Source organism: Vombatus ursinus, unplaced genomic scaffold (genome assembly GCF_900497805.2).
Source record: "Vombatus ursinus unplaced genomic scaffold, bare-nosed wombat genome assembly UNPS02005286.1, whole genome shotgun sequence".
Classification (NCBI taxonomy): domain Eukaryota; kingdom Metazoa; phylum Chordata; class Mammalia; order Diprotodontia; family Vombatidae; genus Vombatus; species Vombatus ursinus.
The window spans coordinates 3,330,627-3,349,328 of NW_020945064.1; the positions used below are offsets into that span (position 1 = coordinate 3,330,627).

An 18,702-nucleotide genomic window follows, 5' to 3' on the forward strand; every position below is an offset into this window, starting at 1 on the left:
ACTCAATAGGGAAATATAAGGGGAAGGGGATAAGAGGAAGGGAGAGGAGGCGATAAAATGAAGGACAGATTAAGGGAGGCAGTAGTTAGAAGCAAAATAGACTTTTGAGGAGTGACAGGATAAAAAGAGAAAGAAGAAGAAAGATGAAAATGGGATGAAGGGGAAAATATAGTTAGTAATCATAACTGTGAATGTGAATGAGATGAGCTTACTTATAAAATGGAAGCAGACAGTAGAATGGATTAGAAACCAGAATCCAATAATATGTTGTTTACAAGAGACACACTTGAAACAGAAAGACATGCACAGAATTAAAATGAAGAGGTAGAACAGAATCTAATATGCTTCAGATAAATTTTAAAAAGGCAATGATAGCAATCATGATCTCAGACAAAACAAAAGCAAAAACAGACTTAATTAAAAGGGATAATCAGGGAAATTACATTTTGCTAAAAGGTACTAAAGATAATGAAGCAATATTTTAAAAATTTATAACAAGTTTCTCTGATAAAGACCTTATTTCTCAAATATATACTGAGTGTAGAACTGAGTCAAAGTTATAAAAATAAGAACTGATAAATGGTCAAAGGATAAAAAAGGTAGTTTTCAGAAGAAGAAATCAAAGGTATCGATAGTCATATAAAAATGTTCTATCACTATTAATTAGAGAAAAGCAAATTAAAACAATTTGAAGGGACCACTTTACAGAAATGTTTCACTATCATAAATAGATTCACAGAAAAATTTCACTATCAGAAATAATAAATGCTGGAGGAGATGAGAGAAAAATAGGTACATTAATGAACCACTGGTACAGTAGTGAACTGGTCCGGCCATTCTGGAGAACAATTTGGAACTATGCCTTAAGGGCTATAAAATTGTGCATACCCTTTGACCCAGCAATAACATTACTAGGTCTACATACCAAAGAAATGAGAGATAAAAACGAAAATGACCTATATGTACAAAAATATTTAAAGCAGCTTTTTTTGCAGTGGCAAAGAATTGGAAATCTAGAGGACATTCATCAGTTGGGGAATGCCTAAAGAAGGTCTAACATATGATTGTGATGGAGTACTATTTGTGCTGTGGGAAATGATGAGGGGGGTAGTTTCAGAAAAACATGGCAAAACCTATAAGAACTGATGCAAAGTGAAGTGAGAAGAACCAGGAGATCACTGTGCACAGTAACGGCAATGTTATAATGATGATCAATTGTGAAAGATTTGACTACTCTAATCAATACAATTGTTCTAAGACAATTCCAAAGGACTCATGATGAAAAAATGTTATCCACCTCCAGAGAGAGAACTGATGAATTCTGAGTGCAAATTGAAATACAATTTTCTCATTTTATTTTCTTGTTTTTTTTTTTGGAAATATTGCTAATATGGAAAAATGTTTTGTATGATTTCACAGGTATAATTGATATCATATTGCTTGTTTTCTCAATGGATAGAAGATGACATGGAAGGGTAGAAGACAATTTGGAACTCTCAATTTAAAAAGAAAAGAATGCTAAAAATAAATAAATAATACATTTTAAGAATATTTTCAATTTGTTTTGTTTCAAAGAAAATAAAATACAGAGGTTAGGCATAAAACCTAGCAAGCAAGCATGAAGTATAATGTTTAAAAATCCAATAGAAAGCTACATAAGGAAAGGTTGATGATTTTAAGTCTATTACATTCTATATTACTTTTACTACTTCACATTTGTTGATGTAAATAAAGCAATACAATAAAGTGCTTAAAATCACATTTCAAAAAATCCCAAAGGTCAAAAATCAACATTTTTCCTATTCAACAACCCAGATGATTACACAAGAAGGAAAAAAATTCTTATTACTTACGCCAGTGTCATGTTGTTGCTAGGGTCAAGGCCAACTTCTATAACTGTAGTGCCTTCGATATCAACTTCTTTGCAAGGAGTTGTATTTCTACCAGTTACTCTACAGGCCTGATAAAACCCATGTGGTTTTACCCGACCAGAGTCATTACCCACAAATACTTGTAATACTACAGGCTCATTGTGTCCTTCCAGCTAGAATCAAATAGCAGAAAACACAAAGTTAATTGATTTTCAAAAGTCAAATTATAAAATGAAATAGTTATGAAAAAATAAAATATGTAACTAAGATATAAGGTAACAATGAAATCACTGAATTTTCAGAAAATAAAAATTAAGAGATTAAAAAAATTTCTTGAAAGAAAAAATGTTCCTACTCAAAAACAAAGTCCTATTTAAATCATAAGATATTAATATATTATCTTACACTAACAGAAAAAATACTATATAAAAACAAAAATATTAATACTAATAGAATAATTAAATTTCATTTGTGCTTTGGCTTTTAGTAGCTAAAGTATAATTTATGAGTATAAAAATAAAATGAAAACATCTTATAACATTATAAAATAATAATTAGTATCTGTTTACTAAGGTTCATGCCTATGTAATGAGTTTCATCACATAAGAGCCAGTTAGATTTGCAGCAAAAAATCTAGTCTTTGGCCAAAAAATGTATTTATTATAATCCTGGACAAATGTTTCATAAAAGCAGTCACAAGAAGTGTTTGTAAAGAAAAGTTCAAAACACACCCTATGGTGGCATCATCTTCTTCCATAATGAAAAGCATTTATGCTATTTTTAATTCATCCAGTCTTTATGGTTTGTTTGTTTTTCAACCAATGTGGCTATACAAGTAATGTGAAAGGGTGAGAGGTTCTTTGGGTCAATGCTTTCATTCAAAGAAAATCTGATGACTTCTTCTCATAAGCTCTATTGTTCCAAAGTTCTAATGGTTTCCAGGGCTTTCCTCTTATCTCTCAATAATACTTCTAAAGTATGAAGTCAAGATTCTAAAACACAATTAATGTCAAGGACCATATTTCGCTGCATAATCATCACCACTGCATAATCGTCACACCCTGTGTTGTTGGGTTTTTTTTCCCAGTCTAAAAACTGGTTTATAACCTTTCATCGCATAATTGTCACATGGCATAATTCTGTTCATCACACCACTTCAAAGGTAAACAGAGCAGCAATATATTCACCAGTAGCATATGGATACACATTTATCTCTCTCGAAAGGCAAGCCAGGAACCTAGAATTCTCTGTGCATGCGCATTGTCAGTGTATTTCCCAAAGCTGACTTTCGTGGTTTGTTTAGAGCGCTACAATACTAACGGTATTGTCACTCAACCCAATGAAGAGCCTCAGGTGCAAGGAGAGTGGGTAGGCAGACGAAGCTGCCATGAGTAAGTCACGTGACATGTTAAGATTTGCATCTTCCCAATTTTAACATATATTCACGGGTATTCTGTGCATCCTAATCTTGCACCAAAGACAGTTTAGTAACAAATGATTTTTAAGTAATACCAGCACAATTTTTTAAAGCTTCAAATACTGGTCGCGCTCCATTTTTTTTGCAAGAAATTTGGCATAAAATCTATAACGATTATGCGGTGAAATAGAGTATAAAGTTTAGATAATTTGATTCCTCCACATCTTTCAATCTTCTTATAAAAAACATGATGCACATCTACTTTTTGTTTAACAAAGAAGTCAAAATAAAAAAGTACATTGTTAAATTATCTTTAGTTTATGGCCCATTTCAACCTCTGTTTAATTTTCTATTGTGCTTGGGCTAAAAAAAGGGCCAGCAAAAATGCTGCCTTATTTATAATGGCATTTGAATTCCTGAACCATGGCTTAAGATACAGAAATGACAGGGTCCTGGCCAGGCATGGAGAACACTTAAGAAATGCTTTTAGACTGTCTGTGTGGACTCTTACGAATCTAATTTTAAAAGCTCTAAACTAAAAATATTGGGGGAAGGAGAAAAAACTATCTTCACTAAGCTAGAGCCATAGAGAGTATTTACAATATGAGAAAGAAATCCAGTGGAGAGAAGATCCAAGAAAGGAACTAGTATTAAAACTCATGGCCTGAAACATTAATAAACAAGTACACAACGTTTAGGCAACAAACAAAATCAGCTAGGGGTCCTAATACAAAGAGATCAGAGAAACTTAGTGAGATGAAACATATCTTATTCAAAAGAAAAAGGATAGATAAAAGTGGGAGGGAAAACATTGCATATTAAGAAGCTATCTTTATGTGAGGATGTCCAGAGTCTAAAGTGTGGCAGCATATATTTTGGTGATATTCAATGGAAAGAGAAAATTGCAGCTATTTTGACACTAATACTACAGAACAGAGATGTCAAATATACTGCCCATGGACCACAATCCCAAGTGTGACCTGAACCAAAATAAAATGTAATTGGGGAAATATTTAACAAAATAAATAAAAATACAATAGAATAAAGATAACGTCAATATGTGATTTTCTACGTCAATAAGTGGCCTGCAGGGATCCTTGTGTATAGGTTAGTTGCCCTGTTGTCTAGTTGAGTTTGACATCACTGCTACAGACCACCTGGACAGAAAGATGAAAACATATGAGGAGTTTGAGAAACAGACTGGCACACAGACATGATATACTGATGATGGTGATCTTCAACTATCCAGACATCTGCTGGAGCTTTTTTCTCTGCCAAACCAGAGAAACTAATAACTTACTAACTTATCTTAATGGTAATTTACTCCTTCAGAAGGTAGAGAAACTAATAAGAGAAATTTTTTTTAATGGATCTGATTATCACTAATAGACACCCTAGATTTTGGAAAAACAGTTTTCAAAGGGGTCAGAGGGAAAATAGGCAGGATTCCATACACTATAATTCTGGGGCAGGAGGTCAGCCCAGGAGAGAGGTAAAATTCTCAAGAATGAAACTGTTCAGACACAAAGTGAAATAATTCAAAGGAGCAAGAAAACCAGAAATTTCCTGAAGAGTCCAAGAACTAACTGTTCAACTTAAATTTTAAAAAAAGACATATACAGAAGATGGAGAAAAGGGAAGGTTAACAAAAGATGGATTTTTTAAAAAACATGGCACAGTATTTCTGAATAGTGTCAGGAGTGCTAAAGTTCATAATGAGATGGAGGCTGGGAAAGAAAGGCAATGACAAAAAAATGGCTGCATGCATGTGATACTGTTATTTTAAAAATATACAAGTGAAAATAAGAGGACTGAAGAAGAGATAAAACTGTTATTTAAGATGGATGGAATGGTGCAAACTCACCAGAATGATAAAGAAGATGCTTAATTCCATTTTGCTTCCCTTTGTTTTGCCAAGGCAAATGAATCTTGAAATAAAAAAGATAGAACGAAAATGGCTAATAAGGAGATGATATCCAAAATAAGTAAGGAGAGTACTCATTTAGCTGCCCTTGATGAATTCAAGTCACCTTGTCCACATGAAGTACATCCTCAAGTACTGAAAGAACTGGAGGACTTGATTGTTGAGTCATTATTAAAGATATCTGAAAAAATTTTACAAAACTGGGGAAGAACCCAGAGGTCTACAGAAGGGGGAAATGTCCTAATCATCAGGATTCATCTAATAAAATGACACAATAATCTTACACATGGGTTAAATAAATTAACTTCACAAATAGAAGACTGGGAAAACATCTTTGCAGCAAATTTCTCTACAAAAGGTCTGATATCCAAGTTATATAGGGAACTGATTCAAACATATAAGAACAAGAGACATTTCCCACAGATAAGGACATGAAAAGGCAGTTCTCAAAAGAAGAGGGGCAATCTATCAACAACCACATAAAAAGGCTCCAAGTTACTAATAAAAGAAATACGTATTAAAGAAATTTTGAGGTTTTACCTCATTTTCATTAGATTGACAAAGAAGGAAAACGACAACTGGATGCGCAATGGGAAAACAGGACCACTAATGCACTATCAATGGAGCTGGGAATTGATCCAGCCATTCTGAAAAGCAATTCGGAGCTATACCCAAAAAGTCACTAAACTGTATATAGTTTTTGACCCAGTGATACCACCAAAGATATATATCCAAAAGACATAAAAGAACGAGTTGGAAAAGACTCTTACATACAAAAATATTCATAGCAGCACTTTCTGTTTGTAGCAAAGAACTAAAAACCATTGGGGTAGTCATGATTCAAGGAATGAATAAACAAATCATAGTATAGGAATGTAATGGAATATTATTTTGCCATAAGAAATGATAAAAGGAATAATTTCAGGGAAACCTAGGAAGATTTGTATGAACTGATACAATGTGAAAAAAAAACAGAACCAGAACAATTTATACAATAACACTGTAAAAATGAACAACTTTGAAAGACTTAAGAATTCTGATCAATACAATGACCAACCATGATTCCCAAAGCCCTAATGATGAAGGATGCTTCTCATCCACCTCAGAGAGAGATGATAGGCTTGTGATACAGAATGAGACATACATTTTTGTATATAACCAATGTGGGAATTTGTTTAGACTATGTAAATTTACTACAAAGGACGGCTTTTACTGTGGTAGGAGACTTCCTGAGGGAAAGGGAAGCTAATGATAGTAAACGTCAAAGAAAAGAAAAGAGTACCAATGAAACACTTTAAAAATGCAGAGGAGTGAACATGAGGATTTCAGAGACACAAGTAGAAAGGCTTTCAAACTAATGTGTTGTGTTTGTTATATTCTTTTTTTAAGTTGTAAAATAATAGATTTTGCATTTTCACATAGATTCTTCTTTTTCTATTCTTTGCATATGGAAATGTTTGTCAAGTTCATAATAATAAAAAAAATTTTAAATTTAAGAGAGGTGTGGTTAGGAAGCATTTTATCTAAAAAAAGATATGAAGGTTTTCAGTAGATTTCAAGTTCAATGCAAATGAGCAAACAATGTGATGTGGAATCCAAGAGGCAATCTTGGGTTACAAGAGGCATAGCTTCTAAAAATAAGGATACAATAATCCTGCTGTACTTTGTTCTGGTTATATCATGTCTACCGTATTATGCTCAGTTCCAATTGCCACACTTCAGTAAAATTTTGCTTTTTTTTTCTGTATCCCCAGCACTTAACAGTGTCTGACACATAGTAAGTGCTTAATAAATGTGAGTTACTTCATGCTGACAAGCTAGATTGTCCAGAAAAAGGCATTAAGAGTGATGAAAGGCCTCTAGTTTATGCCACATGATGAATGGCTACAGAAATTGGAAATATTTGACTGGAAAAAGGGAATATTTGGGAAGACAAGAGGATCATGTGGGGAACACAATAAGCTGTCTTCAACTATATGCTGTGGTGTAAAGTGTAAGAGAGATTAGACTTGCTGTTTTATCTCCCGAGTGTAGACCTAGGTACAACAGGGAGAAGTTGAAAAACAGGCAAATTTAGGTTTAATATGAGGGAAAACTTCTTAACAATTAGAGCATCCCCCAAATGAAATAGGCTGCCTTGAAAAGAAGTCAATTCTCCTTCACTGTAGGTCAGATGAGGACAGAGAAAACATATCGCATAGGTTGTAGTAGTAATTCTTTCAGGCATGAATTGGATTTGATATTCACCAAAGTTCCTTCCAATTCTCAAATTCTAGAAGCCAGGTTTGTCATATCCTCCATCTTGCATTTTGATCATTTGTTTTTAATCAAGGAAAAATTGTTCTTTATTGGCCATTTTTAAAAATTTTTCAAGATGATTCTGAAAATATGGAAGTTATCTATAAATTTTACTTAAACTACTACTCAAGATTAGTCTTGTGTTGCATTGATTAATTAATAGAGGTAGTCACATAGTGTGGGTTGAGGTCTTTAAAATACTGGGCCAACGGGGAAAGCAAGTTAAAGGTTAACTCAATAGGATGAAGCTTATCTACTGAACGAGAGGTACCCTCCCCTTATCTACTTCTGTGTACTACCAATAGGACCAACCATTATATAAATCCACATTTAAATATTTAAAGATTGACTCTTAAAAATTTATCATCATCATCATCTCTGCTCTTCCTTTTCATTTGTGAACATAACTGATAATTAGATTCTGAAGAAATTTATCAGTAATGAAAAATATAATTTTGTTTTGTGAAACAAAAATCAGTTTTATTTCTTAATATCAGTTCCCCCATCACTTCTTCACAACTCTCCTTTCTCAGAAAAAGGAACTACAGAGATCTGGAAAGGGGAAGATACAGAAAATAACCATAAAAATTTCCTTTTGTTTCAAATCTCTTTTCTAAGTTGTGTGCAACCTGAACACCCTCAAGTTTTATATTAAAACATTTTGTATATTGTATTAATCAACAGGAAACTGAAAAATAAAATTAAGGCTCCCAAGACCATTTTAAAAAAAACTTATTATTATAACTATCAATTTGTTAGGTAAATTTTTAAAAGTCTATTCAGTCCAGCAGTGACTAATGACCAATTATTTCAATCAAAAATATTGAACTAGTTTGTGTGTTTTGGAAAGACAACTTATTCTGTCCCTGTTACACCACTGCCCAATTTTCTCTTTATTCCAAGCTAATTATCTCTAATTCTTTCAATGGTTTTTCATATGGTATAGATCAGAAGCTCTTTACCACTCCTGTTGTTCTCCCCTGGATACTTATCAATGTATTCCCTAAAATATAGCACTTAATAAGACTATGGGAAAGATTATTACAGAGATTCTGTTGTGCAATTAGTGGCAACTTATGTTAGTAGCAAGTCACACTCAACTGAATTTTATTGAGATGATTCAATAATTAAGAGATACTAATTACCTTTTAAATATTTACGGTGAGTTTTTGTTGATTAAAAAATGAAATAATGATATGACTAAACATGCAGTAAAATCTTACTGTATAGTCAAATAAAATACCTTTACGGTAGGAAACCCTTGTTGTGTCCTATCTTTCACTGAACCGCGGCTGCCCTCAGTCAGGTACCTAGCTCTGTGTTGGGTCTCAGGTTGAACCACTATCTTCAGTTCCTTCCCCTCACTTTTAACAGGATACTGTCCACACAACATAGGACTCTTCTTTGCTCCAGCTCCTTTCTGATTTTCCAATGTTCTGAGAAATTAAAGCACAACAATGAAAAAATGTCATAAAAGAATATTCAAGAGGGCCAAATGAGATTAAGGAAGAAAACAGAATAAATGGGCAAGTCAAAGTAGGAACAAATGCTTTGTTTACGAACAAAATAAACAACTGCCTAGGACAACACCCATATATAAAACACATCCATATATAACATTTTAAAATTTTCAACAAAAGTCAGATATGATTACATTTTAAAAATCAGTAAGTTGAGTAGGGGAGAGAATATATGTTTAGAGGTAGGGAAACAGGGAACAAAGAAAAGGGGGACAGCTTTGAGCATCATACTCCCTAGTATTTAAATCCAAGTATATTTTAGTTCAAGTACTGTCAAAGACTGTATTGAAAGTTCTCTCATTTTTTTTTTGGAGTGGACTTTGAACATAATACTCATGTATCCATATGTTTATAAACATGTACACATATATGTCCTATATAATATATGTGCCACACTATTTCATATAATATGTTCGAAGTGTACTACAAAATGAATTAGTGCTATTTCCTTGTCAGATTGGCAAAAAAGCGGGGGGATGTTAAAGAACATCTACAATTATGTCACAATCTTCTGCATGCCATTTTGTAGCTTCTGGTGTGTTTTAACAGAAATTTTTTCGCAAAGAATCATTATATTCATTTGCCAGTTGTACTCAAAGACAAAGTTAAGGCAAGCTTTTCCAGATGTGTTCTTTGAGTGTGTGTTTATCTTAGAGATCAGTTTAATTGACTCCTGATCAAAGAAGCAATAACCTAAAAGCTCTCCAAGTACAGGTTTCCACAATCAGGGTTTATATAGTATAAAGAGTCCCCAACTTGTGTTTTGAAAGTTTATTTGTGAATTGAGGGTGTGGAGTTAGAATACATTTTCTTTGTAGAAACAAAATTTTTAAGTGGTAGAGAGGCAACCAGCTTTACCTTCAAAATCTGATTCAGCCCAAAATATGCTCAAATTACTATACAACAAACACTTAATAATAATATGTTAGCATTTATATAGTGCTTTATGGTTTGCAAAGCCCTTTACAAATATCTCATTTTTAAGAGGAAAACTGTCTATCATTTGAAGGAAAGGGATAGAAAACAATACTGTAGAGATAACCTTTTCATTTAAACATCATCAAATATACTTAAATATATAAAAACACTCTTTAAATAGATTCACAACCCTACGTGCCCTTAGCATCACTAACCTAGCCCTATAACACGACCCACATGGTATACCAAGTATTCACCCAATTACTAGAGGGAGAAAGGAACAAAAATAGAGATAACCAGAATCCAAAAGGTGAAAGAGGATTAGGTAGTCCTTAGAAGGAAGTAGTTTCTCTGTTCCCTTTTCCAGGAAAGAGAATAAAGAGATAGGATTAATGAGGCTGGTATGAGCCCTGATGGCTAGCTAGGCAGTTAGCCAACCCATTAGCCTGTTGGGAAGATAGGCAGGAATCAAAGCATGTAGCAGCAATAAAGGAACTAAGTATCCTGTATACCAGCAATATTAGGAAGGTAGAGAGAGGAAGAAACATTCTCATAGGGCCACAGCAACTAATAGAGGACTGGTAGGATGACAGGGTAGGATGGGGAGAGATACTAATAGTACCAGGTGAGAGAAAAGGCAAGAAATGAAGGGAAATTTTTATGGTTATTAACAAACAGGACTGAAATTTCCATTTATTTTAAAGGGGTATATATAAGTTGGGTGACTGTATTGTCCCCATACATCCATTTCAAAGACCTCTAAAAGAATAAAATTTAAAAATAATAGCATAAACCTGTGACCTTGTGATGTCTGAACACTACATATGGAATCTTTATCAAGACATTCTATAATCATAGGAAATCCATTTGTAATAGTATTTTCAAATCACTTTATTAAAACCTCATGGAAAAATCATTACTGTGTCAATTAGCTTAAAAGAAATGTTTTTATTTTTCCTTTCTTTAGATAAATTAGTTTTTGAGAGGCTAGTAATTAGGATGAATTTTACCATTCTGATATACCAAAATGTTCTCTAATTAAGCACATCTGCTGAATTAACTGATAAAATAGATAAATCAAAGCTGAAAGGATCATACCAATGCAATCCTAACTGATTTGGGGATTTAAATTAAAATAGCTAAATCTTTAAAATTGTCTAAATCCAAGTATACAACTTCTTCAAAAATTATTTTATTCTTTAAAATCATATAATTTAGAATGCTTGTAACGAACAACATCTAAATAAAAATAAGGATGATGTGGCAACTGTATACAAGGTTAACTTCTAAATGCCAATCTGAAAAGGAAAATTCACTGTCTTGGAATGTTTTTTGAGTAAAATATTTTCAACTGGAATTGACTCCTTTGCCTCCATAATCTATTTTTCTATGATATTATGCATGAGAAATCTCATCACAAAAAAAAGCCCACACAAAATAGGCATCACCTCTTAATGACATCATACCCAAAATTCTAGTTAATTTCATGATGAGGAAAAATGAGGCTAAAGATTCACAGAACACTTGATAGAACTTGAAAATGATATGATTCAGCATGACTAATTACATATTTTAAATTTTAACCTCTTGATGCTATCTTCCATATGTTCTTGAATGACTCAGAAAATATTTACTAGCAGTTGTGTATTAGTGCACATGCAGTATTTTTATCTTCAAAAAAATATTGCCTAATCCAAGTGCAAAGTCTTCTTTTAAATGAGCTCTTATATTTTGGTCTAATAAATATGCCATGTATCATTATAACTACTGGAAGAAATTTTAACCATAATTTTCTGAAATTATTTGCCTATCTTTATACATTGGACTTCAAGATTCCTATCTGATTTATTAAAATCATTATACAGCATTTGTCTGGACAGTAGGTTTCTAAAATATTAGAATTACATAATTACCATAAAATGTTAAAAGATCTCACATTAAAGAAAATCCCAGAATGTCATAATTTCCACTAATGTAAGCTCACATTTCAAAACATTTTTGACATCCAATGAATAACAGGAAAATCTTAGTATTAGTTCTGTAAAGTAGTTTAAAATGCTTAGCTTAATTGTATGTGATAAGCTACTCAAGGCCCACTTCTTATAGGCCTAAAAGTATTCCTTCTCCATATGATTCTGAAGAGTTGAGATTTTCAATTGACAAACCTCTTTGTTCTTTCTCTTGGATATCAAATCATATCAAATATCTGTTCCAAAGGAAGAAATGCAAGATATTTGGAGAAAGGTAATTAGTATCTATGATACTTAGTGTGACCATATTTCCCTATCTGAAAATTTAATTTTGCTTTTAATCTGTTTCCTCAGTTGCCATTTTTAGAAAGAAGCTGTTAACCTGATTTTTCATCAAAGGCTTTCTTGAAGCCCAAATAATCTGTATAATAATAAACACATATTTAAATGACCTTGAAATTTAAGAGGTTTATATAAGTTTTAGAAATCCAGGCTCCTAGATAAATGTACCAGAGTATATTAGACTACAAGGTTTTTCTATAATCTTCATTAAAACAAACATTATTGGAAGACTTATTCTCTTGTCAGGTTCTGCAAAAGAAATACTCTGGATTTTTTTTTTTATTCTTTTCATGCAAACTTTCCAGAAAGGGGCATTTGTTCCTCTTTCTTTTAAAATAATTTTCTTAATCAATGTGTACCTAGTTTAAAAAATGTGTGTGGATATATATGTAATATGCAAGTTTACTTAATAATGTTATTCATATAGAATCACAGATAACCCTTTTTCCCTTCATGGAAATATAAAGAATAACTATGATCAACAGAGAACATTTAATATATAAGAATCATTCTTCTTTGGGGAAGATAAGGCAAAAGGGAATCTAATAAATACTAAATATATTCTCCAATATTATACTGGACCTATTTTCCAGCTCATCAAAGAGAGGTACTAATGATGCCATAAAGTTGTAAAACACTGGAGTTTCTCACTTTATCATGACATGTTAAATATGAAATTGTAATAGCTACTCAGGCCCACCTAAAGAACTTTATCTGATAAAATATAAAACTTATCTTTCAAAAATAGAAGTAGTTTAATATTCATTCCTCTAATCCTTAGAATATATTGTAAGCAAACATAAAAAATAAATCTAGTTACCAATTGTCAAAATAGAGGAACTAAAGAAGCCATATGTTTAAAAGAGGAAAAAAAAAAAGAAACACCACCATATGCTATGGTGGATCAATAGTTTGTAATGCAACTACTGGGACGTATTTAGCGAAAAGTGTGAACTGATAGAAATGAAAGAAAATGCAAATGTACTCCCTCCCAATCCCTCATCCAATTCCCTTCCATATATGCAACCCAGAAGCAACAGATATAAATATGAATAAAGATTTATTTCTGGAAAAAAAAATCAGATACAGAAAAGCATTCACATCAAAACATATTTGGGTCAATCAGTTCATGAGTGTATCAAACAAAAACTGAAAAATGTGTTAAATTGGGATATCTCAATGAACCACCAACTCCTTTTTCCTTCTCTTCATGAAATGAAGAGAAAGACAAAAGTTGCCAGCAATGTACTGAGAGCCTCACACACACACACACAAAAATGTAAACAAGATACAGTGTGGGGAAATAATGTGAAAAGACCCCAATCTAGCTGTTCATGAACTTCTTTGGGGATTATTTTAAGAAGGGTTACTATAGGTATAAATTCCTATTGGTAAAAAATCTTTTCTCAGTCTCCTAATATAAATCCATTTGAAACTGAAAAATCATTTCAAAACAGATTATGATTTTTCAGTCTATAATGCCTACTAGATTCATCATGGAGTAAGCCTATTTGTTAGAATCCATTCATGTTAATTTTCCTTGAGTAAATTTTGGTGATTCTATTTGAGAATTCTTATGGTTCTCAGTTATAAAATTAGCATCACTAGGTTTATAAATAAATGTGAGCTCAACACTTCAAAAAGTCAAAGGGATGGTTTATTAGCTTTGTTTTGCACAATGGTGATAGAACTTTAAAAAATGTGAATACCAACCCATTTCCAGCTTTTGAGTTGCCTTTGCTGTCCGTGGTAAGCTGGGAAAGCACATAGTGAGGTGCTTTGGCACTGTCAGCATCAAATATATCCATGTTGGATTCTTCACAATCTCGCCGTTTGACCCCTGGCCTCTGCTTCGGATTTCGTTTTCGTGATTTTCGTGGTACCTCCGTGTTATCATTGTAGGAACTGGTGCTCATGTTACTGAAGTTGGAGGGAGAATCCTCTATCCACATACTGCAGCTCTGCTCAGATTCCAGTCCACAGCCCTCATCCTGGCAGGACATCCGGCTGTTATCCAGCAAGTCCTCAGGTGGCGGCGAGATGTACAGGACTGTGTGCCGCTTCGGTGTTGGCGGATGCTGCTGGACTGTGTTACCGGTTAACTGCTTTTCACTTACCCCTCGGTTACTTACCCCCACGGCTGAGGAGCAGCTCTCCACTTGCATAGCCTTGCTGTCGGTGACTGAGGTAGAATAAATGGTAGGGCTGGAAGAGGTGGTAAAGGAGCTGCAAGCACCGCCCATGGAGGAAGAGGAAGGAGCTGAAGAAGCATCTGCGGTGTACAATTCAAGAGTCAATACACTATACATGTTTTCACCTATGCTGGCTAGCAGTCCCATTGAAAATGTGATTTGTGAACTGATTATTTTTCCCCAAAATGAATAGTTGGAATTTGGTAAGTTTTAGAATGTAAATGCTTCAAGCAATACAAGGCCTAAGCAATAAAATGATTTTTAAAGATGCTCAAATAGCATTATTTTATTTGTAATCAATATATATATTAACTCTAACTTTAATTTTAAAGTTATATTTAAGCTGCAGAGCAAGAATAAAGATTTTGTTGCCTCAGCTGGACTGATTCTTTAGAATTTAAGTCATTTAAAATAAAAAAGGAAACCCCAATGTGAAATGTATGCTTGTAGTCCATATTCAATGCCAATTAAATAATTTATTATAATAAATTTGAAAAAGTGGGACTGTGCTTAGCCACAAAATATTAAAATAAGTTTCTAACCTATGAAGCAGAGAACTACAGGTCATTTTTAATGCAGACACTCCCTGCTTCAGAGGCAAATCCTGGAATAAAAATATGAGAAAATAAATGAGAAAAGAGCTGCTGGTTATTCCAGATATCAATTATAAAATGAGAAATAGGAAAAAATATATATATATATATAAAATTAACTGAATTGTAGGAAAATGGAACTGGTACCAGTCATTGTGGTTGGTTGCAGACCAGAAGAATAAGGATGAAAACGATTCGATTTGGAACATGCAGGGCAATCTACAAGATGAGCAAATTGTACCTTGAATCTTCAGAGGTTGGAAGTAGCAATTTAAAATTACAATCTCTGAAATTAATCAGCTCTTTGAGTGAAAACCAAAGTGAAGGACCAATCATTGAGTACATTTCGCCTATATGGTAATAGTGCCTTGTGCATAGGAGGCACTCAATAAATATTACATTAAATTACTACTGTCCACTTCCTCTCTCCTTAAAAGGGACAGTATTATTTCCATTAACTGAACTCTTTCTGACATGACTAACAGCAAGTTTTAATAATTATAAATTTAAAAAATCAAGATAGTAAAATCTCTGGAGAGCAGCAGAATCAATTCCTATAAAATGATTTTTGTAAAACCATTATTCTGATCTATTATGCCTTGATAATAAAGATAAAAGGATTCATACTACAAGTAAATGATTTTTAAAAATTGTGGCATTTGGCAGAACAGCTCATTGAAATTTACACTTAAGTTCTTAACAGCATAATTTTTGAGGCAAACCTGTGTCTGTCAGAGTAAATTAGAAGTTGTAGTCATTCCTGTAATTTTAGAAGTACTGTAGTATCTTCTATAAGAAACAAAATAGAAAGTTCATGGCCTGAAAAAAAAGAATAGGCAAGACTTATTAGGCCACTGAAATTGTTGCAGAAGTCTAAAATGAATCTTTATCAATATCCAAACAGGCCATATTTTAAATTGGAATGATAAATCTTAATTTTTTTAAATGGGGGAAAGGATAAATGGATTTGGAATTGTAACATTTACGAGAATTATAAAGGAGTGATATACTAAAAATTAATATCTATGTAATCAAAATAAAAGTGCCAATATTCTATTGTTAAGATAATAAATTATTATTAGAATAAATTGGAAACTAAACAAAAGTTATACACCCCCAAAATAATATATAGTTGTCGAGGTTCAAGAGCACAAGAAATATATCATTGATCAATAAGGTGCTCTACATTCAGCCACATGGAAGATTTTCTTTGCTACCATAAGTTCTGAAGAACCTGGAGCAGTTAGATGATACCAGTTCCATTTTCCAGAGTTTATATCCTCATCAAATGCAGTAGCTGAAATTGGAAGATTCAGTCGCTTTAAACTGCATTCCAATTTAAAGAAGAATTTATCCTTTTTGCATCATGCATTAATGCAATGTATTCTTAGTAAATAAATATTTTTAAAGATCTGTAAAAACTCCAAAATCTAGATGCTAATGTCAGTGACAGCTTAGAAGCTGATTTGCAGCTACTTTATGTTTAAATACAAAGTTCTTCTCTCATCTTTTGAGAAATATTAAAATTAATTAAAAATAGGAAAAAAGTATTACCTTGAACATTCCCTTCCATCTGTTCCAACTATTGGCAAAATTGACTCTATATTTCTTTTTGTGTCTTCTACACTCTCATTCTCAGAGAAATACAAGTATGCAGCATGCAGTGTTTGCAAGTGGAACACACAGAGCATGCAGCATGAATGCTGTGGACTTGTATTTCGATAAAGCAGCTTTTCCCCCTTTGTTCTTAACAGTTACACTTAAAACTAACACCATGCACAAGAAAATGCAGAATATGAAAATCTCAGGGATCCCTGTCCGTGACAGACTGAAGTCATATACAAAAAGGAAACAATCCTGCCTCAAAAAAGCAGGCCATGAAGTTTAAGACAAGGACAAATGGTCCATCATAGAATTTAATATTCAAGATGTGACCTAGATTTCATGGTGAATATAAATTTATTTTGTCAAATACAATACCAGATAAATCTTCATAAGAAAACTCAACAAAAATAATAGAACAATCTTATATGTAAAGTCTGTTCGGGGACAGGTATGCCAAACTGTGATATCATACCCTACATAAATTAATCTATGTACCTTGCTTGGAAACCTAACACATAATAGTTGTTTTTACCTGCAGCTTCCTGGACATACTTATTAAATAAAAGAGTATATTAGCACAAACTATTAAGCTAGAAATACCAACACTGTCAGACAACATCAGCAAATATATTTTAAATTAAGACAATGTAATATGAAAACCTATCCACACTTTTGCCCTTAAAATTATAATGTTTTTGCTCATTCCCACCCTCATGTTAAGAGAATACTCATAGAATTTTTTACACAAAGGTATCTACTATGTTTTGGTAGAGGGGAAAGGATGTCAACCACGTGCATTATTAATGTAAGCATATGTGGAGGTTAATACTAATGGAATCCAAATAATTGCTGTATTGAATTAAAGCAAAGTCAGAATGTATCAATGTGTCCCACATTTAGTAGATACATCAGATTTTTTTTTTTGTAATTTAGCATCAGAAGTACCACCTAGACACTACTGTATGTTATATTACTTGAAAAGGAAGGAGGGAGCAAATATTTAACAATTCCAGGTAACTGTTTAGTATTTTCAGAGAGTACCTTTCAGGGTTAGAGTTAAGTCTCCTTGCTCCTTAAATTTACTGTGATGAAAAAAAGCAATACACTTCATACTAGCCTACTTTTAAAAACTCAAATTTTAATATTATAATTATTTGTAAGAAAATTATTAAAATATTTCTGAACTCCCTCATGCATTCCCAACATTCATAGCAAATAGGAATACATGATACAGATTTTTAAAACCTAGAAAAAGTTTTCTTACAACTATATCTGAAAAGTCAGTTGTAAAGAATTTCCACTGGAACTCTGGAGAACTAAAGGGCTAAAATACAACCCTGTACCATTTAGATATTTTCCTGTTCCATATGTGATTATTTGAATATTATTTTAATTAAATTTATTAGGCAATTTTTAAATTTTTTTTACATGAGATTTCACTAATTTTTAACAAACTTATGAATATCTATTTTCTCTTCCTTTTGGAAATGTCTTATGACTGTCTATTAAACATGCCTATATATACCTTTACGTATGAACATATTTCAACACCCAACTTTTTGTTTGATATTTCTTTCTTTAAATCATGAGACTAAACTACTAATGTTTCCATTTTATAACAGAATTTTTTAAAGCTCAGCAGCAAAAAAAGCTAGTGAACTTCACTTGTTAACTATTTCTTCCAAAGAATAGAATTAAAGTTGAAAGTTAAACATTTGGTCACCTCTAAATTAGATGAATAAATCTCTACTGATATTTCCTCTTTTATGAGTTTATGTAATCACCCTCCATGGGGATTACTTGCTTTGAACTAAAGGTGATTTATACAGAAGAAATTTATCAATTATCCCATGGCATTTCCTGTGACCTCAAAGGACATAAATAACTAAGAATTTCTACTGTTTCTATGTGGAAATTTCTAACCTTAAGATGAGTTAATTCTAAAATTATAAGTGAAGGCAAGACTCATTATTTACTATTAGGTTCTAATTCCAGATGTATTAATGTAAAAGTAATTCCACTGCTGGCAAATGCATGTCTGTATCTATAAAG

General features: G+C 32.6%; 1 protein-coding gene across 3 annotated transcripts in view; it reads right to left on the reverse strand.

Annotated features, from left to right (window-relative positions):
* NFAT5 (nuclear factor of activated T cells 5) overlaps positions 1–18,702 on the reverse strand; it is a 136,312-nt gene that overhangs the window by 39,530 nt on the left and 78,080 nt on the right. For 2 of the 3 annotated variants that reach the window (XM_027847646.1, XM_027847645.1), the window contains exons 3-5: positions 13,974–14,532; positions 8,754–8,946; positions 1,854–2,044 (exon numbers count right to left, since the gene is read on the reverse strand). In XM_027847646.1, the coding sequence (XP_027703447.1) occupies positions 1,854–2,044; positions 8,754–8,946; positions 13,974–14,532 (943 nt within the window). Of the gene's footprint in view, positions 1–1,853; positions 2,045–8,753; positions 8,947–13,973; positions 14,533–14,994; positions 15,057–18,702 lie in introns of all 3 variants that reach the window. The other variant, XM_027847647.1, reaches the window with a different exon arrangement.